General features: G+C 39.5%; 2 protein-coding genes across 6 annotated transcripts; one reads left to right on the plus strand and one right to left on the minus strand.

Moving 5' to 3' along the window:
- On the plus strand, positions 1-10,165 carry LOC112564542 (putative aminopeptidase W07G4.4). 3 transcript variants are annotated; one of them, XM_025239420.1, is made up of 17 exons: positions 1-109; positions 1,341-1,487; positions 2,822-2,954; positions 4,532-4,597; positions 4,809-4,891; positions 5,488-5,596; positions 5,962-6,089; positions 6,481-6,580; positions 6,708-6,783; positions 7,035-7,120; positions 7,426-7,530; positions 7,730-7,805; positions 8,145-8,263; positions 8,450-8,533; positions 8,784-8,891; positions 9,163-9,294; positions 9,533-10,165. In XM_025239420.1, exons 2-17 carry the CDS (start codon positions 1,471-1,473, stop codon positions 9,668-9,670), a joined length of 1,560 nt encoding a protein of 519 aa, XP_025095205.1. In that variant the 5' UTR covers positions 1-109; positions 1,341-1,470; the 3' UTR covers positions 9,671-10,165. The 3 variants fall into 3 exon arrangements, with proteins under 3 accessions (XP_025095205.1, XP_025095206.1, XP_025095207.1); XM_025239421.1 differs by having other exon boundaries at positions 30-109; positions 1,403-1,487; XM_025239422.1 differs by having other exon boundaries at positions 93-109; positions 1,400-1,487.
- Positions 10,166-10,604: 439 nt separating this feature from the next.
- On the minus strand, positions 10,605-19,436 carry LOC112564543 (sodium-dependent glucose transporter 1-like). Of its 3 annotated transcripts, none has more exons than XM_025239426.1 (4): positions 19,272-19,436; positions 15,262-15,454; positions 14,717-15,002; positions 10,605-13,463 (listed from the first exon to the last, which is right to left on the minus strand). In XM_025239426.1, the coding sequence occupies exons 2-4, from the start codon at positions 15,415-15,417 to the stop codon at positions 12,388-12,390; spliced, it is 1,518 nt and encodes a 505-aa protein (XP_025095211.1). In that variant the 5' UTR covers positions 15,418-15,454; positions 19,272-19,436; the 3' UTR covers positions 10,605-12,387. The 3 variants fall into 3 exon arrangements, with proteins under 3 accessions (XP_025095211.1, XP_025095210.1, XP_025095208.1); XM_025239425.1 differs by having other exon boundaries at positions 15,262-15,614; XM_025239423.1 differs by having other exon boundaries at positions 15,262-15,812.
- Positions 19,437-20,281: the final 845 nt, after the last annotated feature.

Raw genomic sequence — 20,281 nt, forward strand, 5'->3', positions numbered from 1 at the left:
GCGACAAACCCCGCCCCCCGAGCTATAAATACTCACAGCTCCCATATATATATAGACCGGTCGTCTGCAGCACACAGATCGGCGCGCTCACTGGCCTCGGTACGTGGCGGTAAGTTTGATAATGAACGATTTGTGTACACTGATGTGCACATTTTCCTGAAATTAGTATACAAACTAATTACATGTTGTTATTTAATGTAAAGGAAAAGAATCTGAAAATGCATCTTATCTAGAAAATGTCAGCAGAACAAATATATAAATATAGCATCAAAAGCTGCTTCATTATAGATATATATATATAGTGGTCATGTTCTTTATTAATTAATTATTTCAAGAATTTATAATCGAGTTTACTGCATCTGTTTATCACCATGTAGAGTTGTAGACTATACTGGTCACGCGTACAATATTAGCAGATATATATAAGGTGCTGATATCCTTCCGGTAATAAATCCTAAGACAACAGGAAAAATAAATCAGAAATATTTATGGATATTATTGGGAGAAAGTATAATAATTAATGGTATATATAGCAATTATAATAGCACACACAAATATGAAATTGCCTGATCACCCTTCTCGTTTTTTTTTTAAACATATATACTACAATAGATTTTATTTAACTATACAGATACTGCAATAATTATATGTACACTGCAACTGTATATAATTTGCAAAGGTACTTTCAAAGACGTACTATATATATATAACACCAAATTACCTTATCATGCAAAAATATAAAGTTAAAGAACGGCATGACTCAAGCTCTGATTAGTAATTTAGGAATAAAATTCACATGCCTTTAGCTGAGACAATGATTCAGAGTCCTGCTCACAGAAGCTTGCGCACGCAGTATAAATTTCCGTCATTTCGAGTTTGCTTGGTGATAGCAATCTTAATCTACGGTCTTCAGCTAACGTAGGTTTCCCCGTTGCTAACTTTGAACTGACCTTTTAGGGCATATATTTTGTGCACTCTGATTGGCTGAAATTCCTCCTGCCCTATTCATGGTGGGGGAAAAATTCCGCGACCCGGAGGCAGCGGATCACATTTGCCAGATGATGGGCTGGATTAGAATCTTTTTGATTGACTTGCGCTGCCGTTTGTTAGGTGCAATTAAATCTCTGTTCGGCTTCTGGGAGCAGTTTAAAGATACGCTCTAGAGTAAAATAGATATACTTGCTTCGTTATACAGAAATTAAACGATCGAGTGCTGCAGACTGCATATGTGTGTGTTTGCCTATGTGTATGCGCTTGAAACACATATATTATAGTTAAAATAGGTACATACAAGCTGTCATGTAATGTATAAACTATAATATCCATGTTTATAATTAAAGAATAAACGGAGAAGACGATATCACGTGCATTGGTCACGCTATCTGAGTGTGACGGTCAGCAGGTTGACGCGTTGGACCTTTGACCTTTGACCCGAATCTCATATGACCAGAACCCGCTTCCTTTGAAAAAATGGCAGCGGCAAGTGGGTAAGTGTGGTGGCTCTTGGTTAAAACTATTTATTACTCGGTACTTTTTCTCTTTCATCAGGTTTTTATTTTATCAAATCGTGAACACATATATTTCACGATAAATGTGCACGCGTGGTCAACTCGTCATAATGTGCACGCGCAGGGACACGAACACACCCCCTCATGCACACTGTCGACATCACTACATCGCTGTTAAAACATTTATTAATTGTTGGTAACCACGATGACGACAATAGTGGCATAACATATGTTATACAGTATTTGACAAATCAGGCCCATGAATATTGAGGGTCGTTGGGATTTTTCTTATGAAGCACAATCAGTAGTTAAAAAGAGCGTGTGCAGCATGTGGAAAGCAAAATCGCAATCTAGCTGTTCACCTTAACTGCAATCTAAAGGACATTTGCGACAATGAAGGATCAAGTGCGTCCTAGATAGTTACATCGCACCATTCTTTTACAGAGATCCAGCTCAGTATTTTATAACTGGTGTATTTTCCCGAGTACACAATCACCATGCAGGCATATCTATATGTAGAGGGTGCTTCAGCATGTTTTTTTGACCTTGTTATACAATCTTGATTACAGCTGAAGTCAGAAAAGAATCATTTCAATTGTGTTATAAATACTGTATGCCTCTGTCACTGAACAGAAATGTATGAGTACTACACTTGACTAAATGTGTTTGGGGAAAAAGGACAACATATTTTATGCACTGTTTGCAAAATGTACAGCTCACATGCATCATCATAAGTGTCATACATGCAGTGAGTTTCACTACTGACAAATACAGAATATATAGTTCTTGTAGTACAGAAAGAACTGTAACTTATTTTATTTAGCTGATTTCCAAATAAGATTATGCAGATTACCTTGACACATATGTAGATATGACTGTGTGTGTAAGAGAGCTGTTTAGTGTCTTATAATAGGCTTCCCCAAACTTTTTACTGTATTATTGATTGCAATTTTAGAAAGTAACATCTTTCAGCTCATCTTACTTCTAATTAGAGTTATTGCATGAACTAAATGAAGAAAATCTCTCAAGCAGTCAACATTATATAAAAACTAGACATTTTTGGTAGAGAAAGAATTAAACCACTCCATTCAATGCTGAGTGCAAGTTTAGATCATATAGCATAAAATTCTGCAAAGGTCCACCAGCAACGCTGGTTGTGCGTCAAAGTAAATGATTTAAGATGCAAAAGTAAGCTATTAATAGATTCCAGTGTTCATGTACATGTTCACCTTCATATTATTATTACACATCTAAACACATACCATTAACAGGTTTGTGACAGGAAGTCTGTTATGTATCTTCTTATTTTTCAGAATGCCACAGCTAGTGCCATGTTTGGACGTGAGAGAAAAAGAATATGATGGGGTGGTAGTTGTCACTGACAGTCCCAGCAAATTAACAGGCAGTTTGAAGAGTCTGGGAGAGGCCATTGACAACTATGGCAAAGTCAGTTTATAAGCTCTGATATTATTTCTGGCCACTAATAACAGTTAAAAAACCACATTTACTCAGTGTTAAGGAAGAAACTCTAAACTGCATAGAGTTAAATATACTATACTTATGACAAAATGGTGGTTGAATTTCCTTTTATCTTGTGGTAGCATGTCGTGGCATAGTGTTACAATGGCCTTTCAGAGTTCAGGAAAGACAATTGTAAGAATATTAAGCTAATTCTCCAATCTGACTTGCTTGTTTGTTGTAATTTTATACATTATATACAAGATGATTAGGATAAAACAAAGGATAGTCTCTTGTCTAAATTAGGAACAGTCAGTGACTGATACTTTCCTGCTCAGCTTCAGTATTTTTAAAATTTCCTTTCCTTGGTTTCCTCAATAAGTCTGACTCACCGTTTTGGGCTTTTGCTTGTTTTGAACAAGAACATGATGCAGAAAATTTTCTTTAAATTAGATAATAAATGGTACAGTATTATCTGTGAGAGAAACACAATTCACACTGCATTATGAGTGCAATAAAAAAGAAATTCAATGGGGAGAAAACTGAAATCAACCAGACAGCCTCTGCACATACACTTAAACATCTGCCTCTATCTACATCACTCACTTTCTGCAGATCAACCATCTCTCTCACCCAGTCTGTCAGAAATCTTGGAGTTCTTTTTCAACACATCATTGTCCTTCGAGAACCATGCCAACTCAGTTTGCAAATCCATCTTCCTTGAACCGCACAGGATCAGCTGTTTCAGCCGTCTCCTCTTTGTTGCCCCCACCAAGCAACTTATGTCAGCATTTGTGTTGTTCAGACTTAGCGACAGCGACTGTAACTCTGTTCATAGATCTTGCTTGTCGCCTTTTGACAAACTCCAGAGAGCTCAGAATAGTGCTGCCCTTATTGTACTCTGTAAGCGGAAGGCTGACCATGCCACACCACATATGCATGATCTTTATTGGCTGCCAGTTTGAGCTCATGTCGAATTTTAGATTGCTATGCTTTGCTTTAGTGTTGCTGATGGCCTTGCCCCAATCTATTTGTCTGAGTTTGTGTTGTCATATCAGCCTCACAAACCAGTTTGCTCGGTTCACCCTGGTTTTCTCTCTATTCCACATATCAGAATCGTTTCATCTCCTTCTCTGGCTCCAGCATTTGAGATGAACTGCCACCATCTCTGCACAGCACAGTTGGTACATGCCTTCCGATAGACTTAAAACATATGTCTTTCGGAAACTTGTCCTTTCTCCCCCACACCCCTGAGTTCCTTAATGTTCTTGTATTGCTAACCGGGGCATGTTTGAATATGTATGTTGTGCTTGTTTATACTCGATTGTGATGTCTACATCACATGGGCCTCTTTTTCCACTGCCCCTGGTCTCTTGTGAAATGCACTGAGCTCACCTTGGTGTGAGGAAATGCACTGTCATATTCTTATTTCATTACGCCCCCCAGTGGAGCATAGGGCTGCAATTACACCACGGGGAAATGCTCTATACATATATATATATTTTTTTAAAGGGCAACAGAAAGCAATAAATGTTTTATACTTATATGCAATTTTTTTCCTGCAGAAAGATCAAGACTATACAAAGAGTGTGAATCTCATTCAGACTGACGCTGTGCCCTCTCAAAGACTGGTTAGTAACCTTCCAAAAGAATGTCAAATTGTTCACTAAGTTCAATTCTAAGCACGATGATGTCTTACTCAGGAGATAAAGCATAATGTATTGAAAGTAATGATTAGGACACAAGCTTCATTTTCTTTGTTGCTTGGTACAAGAGCTAAATAGAGAGAAATTTTAAATACAATCCGTGCCCTTCAAAATGATTTGAAACTTATTTTTCTAGATTTTTTCTCCTACTGGTCCCCTGAACCGTGACTACGATGATGTCAGACGGTTTACCGATGCTTCTGTGAAAGGCATCAAAAGGTATGCATTCTTGAACAGGATAGTTATAGATCCCTTATCAGCTTTATTCAGTGTCTATATGGGTCAGGAAAAACTGGAAAAGACAGTATATTTTGAAAAAAGGTTTCCAGCACCTGGAAAAATAAGCATTTGAAGAAATTCATTTAAAGTCAGGGGAAAATAAAAAAAAAAATATTTGCTTAAAATTGATTGTGCTAAATTTCTGAAGCTTTATTTTTGATATTGAATGTGCTTGTTCATTTTTCTATACAAGTTAGAAATTGACCATTGCAGAATAACTTTACTTACTGATTTGACTCTTGCCATTTGCACTGGCATTGTCATCCTTTTACAATGTCGACAAAGCAGACTTACTTTAATAAGCTGTGGCTGACAGAGGAAAAATATAAAAGTATCAGGTGGCAGAAACAGAATATCATTTGCAAGATTGTCACATTGTTGCAAACATGAATATTTATGTTTAGCATAAAAGTGTTATTAATTAAAAAGTCAAGTTTGGGGTTCATACTTCATTTCTGTTGCCTGTTTGTATTACCACAGAGTGGCTACAGATGACTGAATATTCTAACTTTGATCTTTGGTCTTGCCTTGTTCAGGGCACTTAGTGCTGGCTGTAAAAAGCCTTTGCTTGTGTGTCCTGCGGAAGCCCTCTTCTCCAAAGCCAGAGTGGTCTCCATCCTTGGGGCTCTGAGTGCTCTTTATGTGGTCAGTTGCTTATTTGTCTGTGATATGCATTGTGTAACTTGTTCAAGAGCTTGTTGAGTTAGCTTCCCAGGATTAAATGAAATTACATTTAAAAAAATATTTTTTTAAATATAACAGATAGCTGGACATAAACTTAAAAAAATGTAATTAATAATTAGAAGTCAATTGTTTACCTCAGTCCATCCTGCATTCCAGCTGTGCCGCCACAGAGTTTAGTCCATATTTTCTCAGATGAATTAAAATTACAATCAGCTGATTTATTTTACTTGAAATGTATGCTCTACAGACATTTTATCCTTACGCTCATAAACGTCCCAAGTAGATGCCTCATTAACATATCATCATATCTCTTTCCTCCTGTGTAGCCACTAGAGATCCGGGAAGATTGTGAGGATAGAAAGCAAAAGGCAGAGGCTTTGGGAATCTTTGTCGATGGAGATTGGTCGAGTTGGAAGCAGGATATTGCCCGTGCCGAGGCTCTGGAGAAAGGAAGGTATATGCTGACCTTACAGAGAAAATGATTGTATCTAAATGTCAGGATAAATCCATCAGCAGTAACTTGAACCAAATACTTCCAAATTTAAGATATGTTTGTGATCACTGAAAAACTGTATGCTGATGCTTAGATGGGTCAATTGTAACGGCTTCATTCAGGATTAACTTTGAAACTAGGAGTGTACATAACCTCCAGTAGCCTGGATGAATAGGTTGTACAACAGCAGCTTCCCCACACACAAACACACACACACAAAAAGCAAACAACTGACAATAAAACTGATTACTGACTATACAAAGTTCATCAAAGAGATGAACTGCTGATTTATAGATATAGTTAGATGCTGAAAAGTACTTGGTTAGAGCAGCACTCAAAATTTTGTTTGTAGAATTGTGACCCGTGATATTGGTGGATCAGACCCAGAGCGTATGGCAGCACCCAGGATTGCTGAGTATGTTCAGAGCATTTTCAAGGACACCTGTATTAAGGTAAGCTGTTTAGAGGGATTACAAAATCTCACAATTTGTATATTTTAAATTAAATATCTGTTTCCTGAGTTTTGTTATAACTAATTTCTCAATCAGCATAATATTGCATTGGGGGCTTGTATTTCAGGTAACAGTCACTGATGACATCCCAACTCTAAAAAAAGAGTTTCCACTGTTAGCGGCAGTGAACAGAGCGGCAAATAGTGAGTGTCATTCTGCCTTTCAGTATACATGTTTTTAGCTACTAGTATTGTAACATTGCGTTGCAACAATGTGGAGAAAGTATTGTTCGAAAAATAAATCTGTAGTAGTCTGTATATGCAAGTAATCAGGTATTTAAAGAGATCTTGAATTTATTAATTGCAAGTGCACCTTCATTGTGGTTGGAAACTAACATGATCTTTCTGCAATGATCACCTCATTAATTCATGCTGTTTGTAATTTCTTTCGACAGTGGTTGACAGGCACAAGGCTCGTGTGATTCAGCTGGAGTACAAAGCGGATGGTGACATTAGCAAGACACTATTTTTGGTTGGAAAGGTAAGTTAGAAACATCATAAAGATTTTCTGATTATAGATGTTTGAATACCAATATGGGCGTTTGTTCATCTAATGTTGTCAATGAACTGAATGTAACAGAAGCAGTCTGAACCATGCAGCAATATGCAGAGTTATAGTTAAAATAAAAATATAGGAATGTTGTCAATGCTGATGAATATCAAGATGATGGTGCCATTATTTAATGGACATAAATCTTTTGTGTATTGAAACATGTGCACACATGTATGCATGTAAATATTCATGTGCTTGTGTGTGTGTTTTTGTGCGTGTGCATGACATATCAGGGCATCACCTATGATACTGGCGGAGCAGACATCAAGGCTGGAGGAATCATGGCTGGCATGCACCGTGACAAATGTGGTGCAGCAGCTGTTGCTGGCTTCTTTAAGGTCAGATGACCAATGTTTTGGTCTGGTGTATTTCTCTGTCAGACATACTTTAAGTAGAGTGTGTATCCTAACAACATGCACAACATATTTATGTATTTATAAATGCAGTTTGAATATTGAGCATGCATCTTATGTTAAAGTTTTTTTCACCACATATTTTCTTTAGAGCATGTTTAAATTTGAACTTTTCTCTCATCAGATTTTGGCTGAACTGAAGCCTCCAGGACTAAGAGTTGTTGGTGGCATGGCATGTGTCCGGAACAGTGTTGGCGAGGGTACTATTGTAGATATGACCTTATGGATTGCATGTCCACTTTTATATTAGACGTAGATACACAAACATACTTGCATCTAGAAGTATTCCAAACTGTCTATAGATTTCACAGGAGTTTGTTGCATTAACCCTTAAGAAATCTTAACAACTTTAGAGAAAGATATACAAATAATAAGCCTATATGAAAAAGAATTGATTAATAATAAAAACTAATGATAAAAATATTCATATATAAATTCAGTATTTTGGTATTTGGCTGATTATTATATAAGTTAAATAGTTCAGCTGTGTTTAGCAATGATTACTAAATGGCAATAAAGTAGAAATCAATGTTTGGCAGAGTCCTATGTGGCTGATGAGATCATCACCTCCAGAGCTGGGCGGCGAGTGCGTGTTGGAAACACTGATGCTGAGGGACGAATGGTTATGGCAGATGTTCTGTGCAAATTTAAGGAAATGGTGGGTAATGGAGACAAGTAGACCAATGCATGAACTTGCAGAATGAGGAGCTGGATGAGAGACGGGCTCATGTTTCATGCAATATGCATGTAAATGTCCATCATGTATGCATTATTACTGTTCAGCTAGACGTGTTGTTGTCTGTGCTGAACTTTAATGCTTCTGTTTTATATTATGTGAACACAGGCGGCAGACGCGAAAAACCCAGAGCTGTTCACAATTGCAACTTTAACTGGCCATGCTATTCGTGCTGTTGGACCTAACTACACAGTAAGACATGATCTCAGATGAAAACATTGGGCTAGGTTTAAAGACAGATTTATCAATGTTTCTTTCTTACTGCATCAACATGTGACATTAATTTAATCGGGAGTGGCATTGTTCTGCAATAAGCATTCAGAATAATGCATGTTAAAATTGCAGTATTAGAATACCACAGTAACTAGCATGTTTGTACTAACCCTAAAGTAACAGAAGTTTGAGTGGAATTGTTATGATTTGTACATTCTTGTGCCATCAGATCATCTTGAACAATGGTCCTGCCAAGAAGATTAGTGTTGCTTGCAAATTGCAAGAAGCTGGTGACCTCTTTGCAGACCCCTTTGAAATATCCACCATTCGAAAAGAGGTCAGTGTTTGATTTACATCCATTCAGAACATCTAATTCATTAATATTAAGCTCTTGTCAATGGCTTTATGCCTGAAATTGAAATGCACAGAGGGATATGTTGCATGTCTCAGTTTGTTCTTTTTTTCAATTCAAAGAAAGCATGAAAATACTTGACATTGTATCAATGCAAGCATGACAAAGTTAAATTAACATAATAATAATAGCACCATAATGCATCTTGTCAACATGAGGCAAATGTGATTATGATCTGATATTTGGCTTCTGACAGGACTATGACTTCCACAAAGGGCCATCAGAATATGAGGACATTTTGCAGTGTAACAATCTCCCATCCTCTCAGACACCCCGTGGACACCAGTCTCCGGCTGCATTCCTTATCATGGCCTCTGGTTTGGACAAGGTTTGAGTTGCCCTCTCTTTTTATGAGTGAGAGTTACTACCCCTGTGCCATTCTCTGTTGCAAGCTCTCTCACTCTGCATCTTTATATTTCTCTGGTTTTTCTGTCTTTTTTTGGTTTCTTTGTGTGTGTGTGCATGCACTTTTGCTTGTTTGCTTTAGCACAGTGCATTGTTACATTTATACACTCATTTCTATACATCCACACATTAAATTTATCTATTTTTGTGCTTGGTTTCAGCATGGAATAGATTCTGATCAACCTTACCCTTACTCCCATCTTGACATCGCAGGCTCCAGTGGTCCTTTCCCTGGAATCCCCACTGGATCACCCATTCTCGCTTTTGCAGCCCAGTATGTGCTGCCTCGCTTGCCATGAAAAGCTGCAGACATGGATTAATGCGCAAAAGGAACACTTGATGCAGTTTATTGATCCATGAATATTTTCTATTATTTTGGTGTGTTAACTATTAGTTTATCAAGTCCTGATAAACCTAAGGAAGATTTTACTTTTTACGCAATCCAGGTTGCATATCTATATATGGCTAGATAATCTATAGAATGATACATATGGATTTCAAAGATATTTTCAAAGATAAAAATGTTTTTTTATATTTAGAAACCAGTTTCTAACAGTTATAACGCTCTTTGTTTTCATAAGTGTATAAGTTTTTAAATGTATCACCATTTACCCACAAGTAATGATTGCTGATATAAAGATACAAAGAGACTGAGGTTCTTTTAATATCTGATAGTGGTTTGAACATTTAAGCTTCAAATAGTTTTTCTTATATATTTTCATGTTTGCAATATTTTTGTGTGTCTGAAAAATATGACATTCCTCATGAAAAATAAAGTTTTTTTTATCAGTTCACTTCATAGTGTTCATCATAGTTGTATATGGGACCATAGTAACCATGCCCACTTACCTGATATATGATAATCACCACACACAAAAAGTGAACCAAACTCGTAGCCTACACCTCTTAGTAGGGTCAAAATGTTTTCTTTTGTACAAAACTGAAAAGGGAGAATTAGGGTTGTGGGTTGTTCCCTTCTTGGTTGTATGTCATGGCATCACAAGTAAAAGTTGTTCCATATCCTGTTGTCTGTTAAACTTCTACAAACATCCTGTTGTGCATATGCAGTGATCGTCCTGATTGATAACATTTCACACACACACTTCCCTGAACACAAGAAAACTGAGCGCCAAGGACGAGTCGGAGCACTTGTGTAAAAAAGAAAATGAGAACCGAGAAGGAAGGGTCAAAGTCATATCCGTGACTCAGAAAAATACAACTAGGGAACTTCAATTTTTACTTATCCCTTTATTTTTGTAGAAAGTAAGAAGGCTGCGTGACCGATCACAAAAAAGTGTCCAAGATTATCATCAATGATTTTGTTTACAAACTGCACGTGCGCACCTCTGTGCGAGTGGGAAGAATCTATAAGCTAATGGCGGGATAGCTGAGTCAGTGGTGTCACCGATTGTATTAAAAAATCCTCAAAGATTAATCTAAATCCCAAAGCCTGTATTTACCATGCTATAGTAGCAGTTTTTCAGAACCGCGATGAAAACAGACTCGAGTATTGGAAATATAATTAATATGAAGTTCGTCATCGGCATCGCTATGTGCCTCCGATGTGTTTGAGACTAGGGAACTCTCAGGCTCGAACCTGTACATTTTTATTTGTGCAGTTTCCTCCGGTTCTGAAAAACTGCTACTACAGCACGATACATGCATCGTCAGAACAAAGCATTATGTGGATTGGTGTCAGGAGTAATGCTCATGGAACATATGTTTGTAGTGCACGTTTAAAGGATTCAATAGTGGCGAATATGGAAGGGGTGAGAGCTCCACTGTTTGGCAGCACAGTAACTAAAACTTCGGTGATAATAGAATAATAATAATAAATGCAACCTTTGTAAAGCACATACTCGCACTCCTAAGGATAATGCTCTTAGTGCCTAAGAACAAGAATGAAACAGGGACAGAATACGAGGGACAGGAAAACAAGCAAATAATATATAAACTATAGAAGAATAAAAAATTGCTTCTGTATTTGTACTTTTAACAATACTGACGAAGAATAAAATCAAATACAGAAAACGCAAAGAGGAACCAAAGAACAAGAACTGAGACTAAAAAAAAAAAAGAAGACGAGCAGGGAAGGGTGTGAAAAAGGACTTGCATTGTGGGAAAGGGTGTTTGGATAATGTATACGGAAGAGGTAACCATATGTGGTTGTTCTGGGGACAGGGATGGCATACGTCCATCAGACGAAGAGCCGAGATGTTGAAGACGAGAAGTTCAGAGAAGAAGGACAAGAGCTTGCAAAGAAATTCAAACACAGCGCAGACAGTTTGTATATCTCGAATTCGAGAACGAATGGGTAGACAATCCCCCCAAAAAATGTGAAGGAGAGGAGTGATATATGGTCCAGTTTCTTAGCTCTAAACATTAAACATGCAACGGAGTTGTGGATTTTATGAAGAAAGAATGATTGGCAGTAAAATATTACAACAGTAGCGCTCTCGCCTCATCCCGCAGTACTGATACACAAACACGCCTACAACACTCTATACAGAGTAATAATACTCAGTCACAACAGTAGCAACCTGTGCGGTTGTGCCAAGTCTGAGTAGTTGTCAGTAAGGAGAAATACTCAAGCCACGACAACACAAACCCCCATCATGTCTATTGTATCACTCGAGCAGTTGCACATGAGGGCGTGCATACGTATCCTTCTGTGCACATGTTTGGCAGCGGGTCTGACATGTGGCTGAGCGCAGAGAGAGCAATTAGAGAGTTGATGCCGGGCAAACAATCATATCTTTGTGCCTATTTGCTGATTGTCCACAAATAACACACACACATAGGGAGAGAGAGAAGAGAAAACAAAGTATATATCTATATAAAGACGCAAAAGATGTAGGAGCTTGAAGTGTCTTGGTCTGCCTCAAGACGGTCTGCGTGTTGGCCGTGGTTACTTATAATTAAATTTGTTTCAACTATCCAGTATTCCGACATGAGGAGCTCGGATCTTTCGTAGTTTCCTACGGACATAGTGTCCAAACCGCTTTAGTGTTGTGCCTCACACTTCCTCTTCGGTGATTTTCTCTATTTGACTCCCTTGCTGCAGGCGGTTGACAGGGGAGATGCTGGCGATTCTGTACATGACGAGGAGCACCGGCAAACTGAGGGTCACCTCTGACGTCAGCAGGTAGACGAACCAGGCGTAGGTGTACTCTTGTAGCAGCGGGCCCAGCACCAGCGGGTTGACCATTCCGGCCACAGAACCGGCCAGCATGATGACCAACGCCACGCTGCCTGAGACGCGGAGGACGGCAGAGTCCAGCCAGGAAAAGCTTCCTGGAAAGATAAACGAGTTGGAGACGCCGACCAACACCACACAGGACCAGACACCGGCCTCTGACCCCATGACGACACTTGCGTGAAGACCCCCTAGAGCGCATGCGCTGCAGGATGTGGCCAGGACAAGAAGTATCTTCAACAACGCTTGCGGCAAGAACAGGTCCAGGAGGCGAACGACACCCATAGACAGCCAGTACAGTGACGTGGCCAAGACTGCCCGATGGGACGACCATCCCACCTCCTGAACCAGATACAAGAAGAGGAACTGGTGGACAGTCTCCTCCACGGCAGACACTAGGAAAAAATAAATGCCCGTGAGAGTCAAGATGACGGTCTGCAGCGGCCTTGAGCGGCTCTGCTCCGGGGTCATTTCCTGTTCCCGAGGTCTGTGTGTCGAGGGTCGCTGCTTCTCGCGCGTGATGTAACTCACAAGGAATGGCGCTGCTGCCACCAGGCACAAGAGGGCGCTGATGACGTAGGCGTAGTGAACTCTGTGCGTGCCCAGTGACGTCAGTGAGTTCCGCACAGTGACGTTTTCGCTTAGCGGTCGACGCAGTAGTTGCTCAATAGGCTCGTGACTGTTGGAATGCGCTTGACGCACATCGTCCACAGAATAGTTCCAGGAAAGAGCCTCCTCGTTTCTGTCGATAACGCCATCCTCGCGCGACCCATCGACGAGGAAGATCATGGAGACGACTGGTGACACAGCGCCACCTGTGATGTACGCCAGCTGCAGGACCTGTAGAACACGTATGCCCAGAAGACCCCACAGCCTGGCGACGTCTGCACACGAGCCTGATAGATGAAAAAAAAAAAAAAACAACAACTTTCAACTGTAATAATAGTAGCCCGTCCTGCTCCGGCTAACTTCTGGAAATGAAAATCTTCAGCTGTCACATTCTCGGAGAATTTCAACGGCAGTCAGATGTCACACCTGTCTGATTTTGTCAAACGATAATTTACAGCTGTCAGATTCTGTCATCCAGCTGTCTGATTATCTACAAACATTAACAGAGTTTGTCATGCGACATGTTTTCTACGATCGTCAGATTTTGTCAAACTACACAGCAGCTGTCAGCTTTTTACAGCTGTTAGTTTTTAATTCAAGAAAGCCTCGTTCTCCATCTGTCAGATTGTGTCTGATGACATTTTTTCTGCGGGTATTTCTTTTGTCATCGCAATAAATGAATCGCCATTTATAGATGTCTTATTAATTTGCTTGTTAATTAAAATAAAAACATCCCTTTCCAATCAAATGAAGTCAGAGAATAGATTTCATGTTAACGGAAAAGTCAAAGTGTTTGTACAAATATTGTTAATGGCTGTCGTGATAAGGATAACTATAACGTCAATCGGGACACAGAATATCAACATTTATTCGGCATATATATATAACAATCATAATACAATGAAAATGAAACTGAGTAAAGCGTTCTACAATAATTTCCCTACTGTATTAAGCATTTTTTAATTCCTTGGCCTTGTCATTTTTTTCATTTTTTCTTTTATTGCTCTTTTCTTTCACTTTGCTTCCAAGAGTCAAGAATCAGTCATTTTTTTTTTTTTTTTTTTTTTTTTTTTTTTTGCCCTTCGCACCTCCAGGTGCATAGGCCATCGACGACAGTTTACTGTTGTCGATGTTTTAGTAGCAAAGATTTGTTTTTACGGGGTGGGGGTGCTGGCCCCACGCCCAACCCTCCTCCTTTTTCGGCCGGGCTTGGGACCGTCCTTGGCGGAGAGCAGCCAGCCCTGTAAACAGATGCCACGTGCAGAGAAAGAACAGCGTGCCCGAGACGAGAAATGAACCCAGGGCAGCCAACCTTCACTGTATTGGTGACAGGCGCTAACAGCGCTAACCGTTGCGCCACCGGGCCGCTAATCAGTCATTACTTTGCGTTAAAATAGAAAACACACGGGTCAGCGAAATAATAAAGATAAAAATACCTTCGACATTTATAACAGATTGATCTCAGTTGACAAAAATCTGTACTTTGCTGAATGTTTTCTCTTTTGAGCAGGTGAAAGCGAGGGCAAATGGCAGTGAGTACCTGATTCCAGCCAGCCGACGAAGACAAAGTTAAAGCAGTACAGGGCAGCCAGGACCTCGTAGGAAGAACACAAGGGCAACACGATGGTGGTGGCGCCCAGGCCAATGGCAGACCAGAAGAGGCTCATTAACTTGTGGAAACGCCCAAATGTCACTCCACTGGCAAGACAGCCCATCAGGTAGCCTCCGGCACCCAGTGCAAATAGGGTGGAGCTCCTCCTCACGGTCAAGTCAGCGGCGCGTGCCAGCTCCAGGATGGAGGGTCCGCGCTGTCCCACCACCCAACCCTACAGAAGAAATGCCTTCTCTTGAGCTGCCGTGGTGTTTTTAAAAAGCATACGTGGCCCTTTAAGGAATGGCAGTTAGCTGAGAAAGAACATTGCGAATGTACTAGCAGCAACAACACATATTGAGGCAGTAACGGAAGTGCATTGATTCATGATAAAGTGACTTCCCATGAAACTTCACAACAAAATCAGTAAGTATAGTTCATGCAGGCACGTAAATGCGCTCTCTTACACACACACGCGAGCTTCTCTAACTTACGCAGACGAAGGAAGCTAGAGAAAGCCAGACGGTGTGGACGACCTTCCGGCGGTACTGCAAGCGTTCAAGTCCGTGGCCAGGCAGGTCCTCCTGCTGCCTCCCTCTACCTGTCCCACGGCCGTCATGAGCCAGAACAGTAAAGGCCTTGAGTCTCATAGTAGACGGTCAGTGTCACCGGCGACGTCCACAACGACTTGATCAAAAGACAAGAAGACAGAAGCACCACTGACATACGCTAGCCACTGTTTTTGTTGTAGCATCTACACAATGGAGTCCCCATGCCTAGAAAATAAGGCCCTCATCTGTGCGATCGTGTGCACCGAGTGCTTGCAAAGACACTTTACGCTCCGCCTCTGTGAGAAGGAATGAAATAAACTTGGCGTAAATAAACATCGACAATACCCTACTAAAGAACAGATATGCTTGCCGCAGTCTGAATGCCGTGTGTGCTTTGATGTGAGCGAGATACGACCAGTCTCTCCATTTTATCTGTGCCAGCATCTTGCCTTCCAAATGTTCTCGCTGCTGGCACCGCCTCTGTAGTCGCCATGCTGAGGAAACAATTACAGGCTTTCCATAAAGGAGGTGACAGTAATCAACACACCAAGGACAGATATTTATCCGTGTCATATACCCTGTATACTTGCTGCATCCTGAACAGCTGAATACTAGTTCTTTCTTTGTTCTGATCATGTCTGGAAAAATTGTTTCTACAAAGTTATCAGAGTGGGTTAATGGCGCCACAGAAGCTAACATTGTTCTTTTATCTGGCTAAGTGTGATTTGGTTTTTAAAACTCTGATGGATGTATTGGGAAAGTACAGGCTCCAGTTTTTTTTTTAAATTCTTTTTCTGATTTAGTGTTCCCAAGAGCAACTGACCTATAGAGCAGCGAAAGAGTTGAGCTAGTTGTCACAGAAATCAGAAATGACTGCTGCCAGCCTGCAACGACTATGTGACAAACTGTTGAAAAACAAACCGCATCGCTTAAATCATCCTACTTTAAAAAATATATAAAGCAAATAAAACACAGATAAAGTCGAGCCAAAGCAGAAGTCGGACATTGTTTCGAGAGGCCACAGAGGAGCAGCAGCAGATCTTTATGAAAATCAGAGCATGGAGATGTTCTCCATTTACAATTCGCTGTGCGTTGCTGTGGGTGACAAACAATCCGTGATAAAAATTAGTTTAATATGCACCTAAGTTATTTCAGATGGGAAGGATGCTTCGTCGTTAATATCAATTATTTCCTTTATGCATCTGGCAGTTAGCTGAATGTTTAGGTTACTGTTATTTTTTATTAGTCACATGTCTGATACACCGATGAATTAGGCAGCAATGCTCAAACTGAATCTTAGGTCGATGATGGCCTTTACTGGCACCAAAATGGGGACAGAAAACTTGAAAACAATGCTAATCTCTCTTCACATGATTGTACAATGCTATAGTGTGTACTTACATACGTGTCCTCATATCAAGACATGATTGTACAATGTTATAGTGTGTACTTACATACGTGTCCTCATACAGGGATGGGGAGTAGCTGTAGCCTAGCTACAGCTACTGTAGCCGGCTACAAATTTTGTAGCTTGTAGCTTAGCCGGCTACAAATTAAAAAAAAAGTAGCTTGTAGCCGTAGCTACATTTTAGAAAGTAGCTGTAGCTTGGCTACATGTTGGCTACTTTCACGACTGTAGCACTCTAGTAGTGTACAAAGTATAATGTCTTTGGGTTGTAGATTTGCATCTATATTCCAGAATGTTTAGCACGGCAGCAATGTAAAAGATAGAATGTCTTTGTGCGAGGGAGGAAATGATGTTCAACAATGTAGCAATGTTCAAAGTAAAAATGTCTTGTCTTTGCGCGAGGGAGGAAATGATGTTTAACAATGTAGCGATGTTCAAAAATGTCTTTATTGCGACGAAATATAATGTCTGTGCTAGAATGTTCGAGGGGAGGGAGAATAAATAGCAGGGCTGACAGTGGTGTGGGACCTCTTTGTGAATTGGAGAGAGAGAGAAGTTAGGCCAGCTGCTGAGAAAAAGGTACTGAATTAAAGAAAACTTCAGTGTGGAATTCAATCTCTGTGTTATTTCTGGGTACCGGGTCGTCCATGTGGCGGGAGCGATTTGAAAAACGAAGATGGATGTACCCATCAATTTCCAGCCTTATTTGAAATTTTTTACATTTTGCGAAGCCACAAAATGTGGGTATAGTTTCAAATGCAAGAATTGTTGAGAGATTGTTCAGTCTGGCAGGACTTATCATGACAAAAGCTGCGCACTAGGGTGACAGACAGCAACTTCGAGGCCAAAGTTCTGGTCAAATTCAATTCCATGAAGGACTAAAAGAATGTAGATTTGTTTTAAGGTTACGGTACACTCCAAAAATTAAAATCCATATTTTAAATATCTTTAAGGTTTTTAAATATAGAGTAACAAAAACAATAAATATAGCACTTTAAAACTGTTTTTAAGTACCTAAAGTGAAAATTGTGACTTTAATCAACGATTTTGTTTCAAAACGTACAAGCATTTAAAAAACAAATTTACACAATACCATAAGTCATATACCAAAGGTTTTGGATTTTTTGTAAACTAGAGGCACTGATAAGAAAACTGATGCATAAGGCGTTTTGATATCTCAAGATTTCTAGGAGATATAAAAAATCAGACATGGTACCCCCCTACTCAGTGTGAATGTGGCAATTAAATATTTAGAAAATATTTAGAAAAATGTTAATTTTATCAAAAGTAATGTTTATACCATATTCTCAAATGCATCACTTTGTAGCTTATGCATTTCTAAACAAAATTGCAAAATTTTACTGCTGTAGCACAAGCCAATCTTGAGAAATATGTTTTTATAGTTTAGGACTGGATGTCAAAAACGACAAACAGAGAAATTCAAGCTTAAAGATTTAAAATAAATATATCTTGTATCAGAACATTTAAAAAAAATATATTTCAGTGTTTATATGCTACATTTGACATCCTACTATATAATTAAAGTCTATTCTAGTATGCCAGGACTATACTTTTCACCCTATCAGCTTTTGGAAACAATTAGTTTGTGTTCCTTTCTTTGTTTTCAGTGTCAGTGTTAGAAAAAAATGCCTTATGATCTGCTTGCCTAAATTAGATTAAGCAGTGTTTTACTTATATTCCATGCAAACTCATTTATTTCAATGGTCTGTTGTTCATTGTCACAGTATTGATAAGAGGTTGACATTTTTCATCACCACATAACCTAACTTATTGAAAAATTCCACCAGGTACCTGATACTTAAGCATCTGTTTAGTTTTCATTTCTAAGTAATAGGGAACAAATAGTTATAGAAAACAAATGTTTATCGGAAAACTTATATAATTTCTTTTGTCACTAAAACAGGATGAGGAAAAAGATCCAGAAATGTTTAATATAATCGTAAAATACGTGTACTTATTGTGTGAAAAAGGCCGGGGAGGAAGGGTGCAAGGAATGAATGAAAGCATTTATGGATTCACTAAATAAAATTGTCGGTATATCGCAGTTCTCCGTTTCATTATTATAATAAAAACTTTGTAAAGCAAGTAATAGTGTTTTGTGTGTATGTTTGATGTTTGTGTATGTTGCTACAGCCAGCTGGCTACAGCTAACTTGTTATAACATCACGCTTTTAAAAGTAGCCAAAAGAAGCTGGCTACATTTTAAAAGTAGCCCAAAATAGCTGGCTACTTTTTGGAAAATTGTAGCTGTAGTGTAGCCGGCTACATTTTGAAAAAAAGTAGCTGTAGCCTAGCCGGCTACAAATTAAAAGTAGCTTGCCCATCCCTGTCCTCATATCAAGACATGATTGTACAATGTTATAGTGTGTACTTACATACGTGTCCTCATATCAAGACATGATTGTCCAATACTATAGTGTGTGCTTACATACGTGTCCTCATATCAAGACATGATTGTACAATACTAGTGTGTGCTTACATGCGTGTCATCACATCAAGATATGATTGTACAATGTGTACTTACATACGTGTTGCTACATATCCACTATCCAGACATACACGTACAGTTGGTGGACCTACACAACTTGTGGCTTCACACTGTTGTGTCAGCTACAGAAGGTCAGGCTGCAGGATGGGTCACCACGCTGTGCGTACAAGGGAAGAACTTGTGTGTTTGGTCTCAACATGAAACATTTACACAAACTTGCTCGCAAGATGCCGAGGTATCTCGAGACCTCCTGGCTATTTACACACTGACATGGCCTTGACAGTTTTTCGCGGATGTTATTCGTGTCATTAAGTGTTTTCATGTTAAGTGTTTGCCACTACCTCACCACCCACTTCCACTACACCGCTAAGAGCGACGATCAGGACAATGATTGTGATTAATATCATCATTGTTGTGGTTGCTGCTGTTGTTCTTGGTAGGTTAATTCTGTGCTAGAGATGTTCGTGGCAGAATAACGGTCTTGTTTTAAGCTGACCAGCGCCCAGCAGCTCCACCTTAATTCCTATTCTAGCAAACCGACCTCTCCGTCTGTACGGCCATTCAAACTGTGCAGTGAACCTTTCACAGAGGTAATACTAACACCTCTGTTAAGCTCACAAGTTTTCAGGTGTTTTACCCTTCCTGCTTTTTCCATAATGTGAATGCTTTTACTTTTACTCCAACTTGTATCATGCTTCGTCAAATAGAGGTATCGATGTTTAATTAAAATTCTATACAAGATACGCAAAAAAGCAAAAAGTGTGGGTGAAGCTGTTCTAAACCATCATGTCATACGAAAGATGCAAAAGATGTAAAATTCTTATCTTTGTCTTCTCCGGGCAGGGGCGACCTTAGGCAAGTGCAAACTGTGCACCTGCAAAGGGCCGCCAAATCCCAGGGGCTGCCACGCCAATATATATATTATATAGAACATAAAACAGAAAGAGAAAATAACGACATATGCAGCTGACGGCAATTTGGCTGAAAACATTGTTTCTTGTGAATTAGTTCACTGTATTTACTGATGTTGCTAGAGTTGGAGCAGT

This window comes from Pomacea canaliculata, linkage group LG5, assembly GCF_003073045.1.
Source record: "Pomacea canaliculata isolate SZHN2017 linkage group LG5, ASM307304v1, whole genome shotgun sequence".
Taxonomy (NCBI): Eukaryota; Metazoa; Mollusca; class Gastropoda; order Architaenioglossa; family Ampullariidae; genus Pomacea; species Pomacea canaliculata.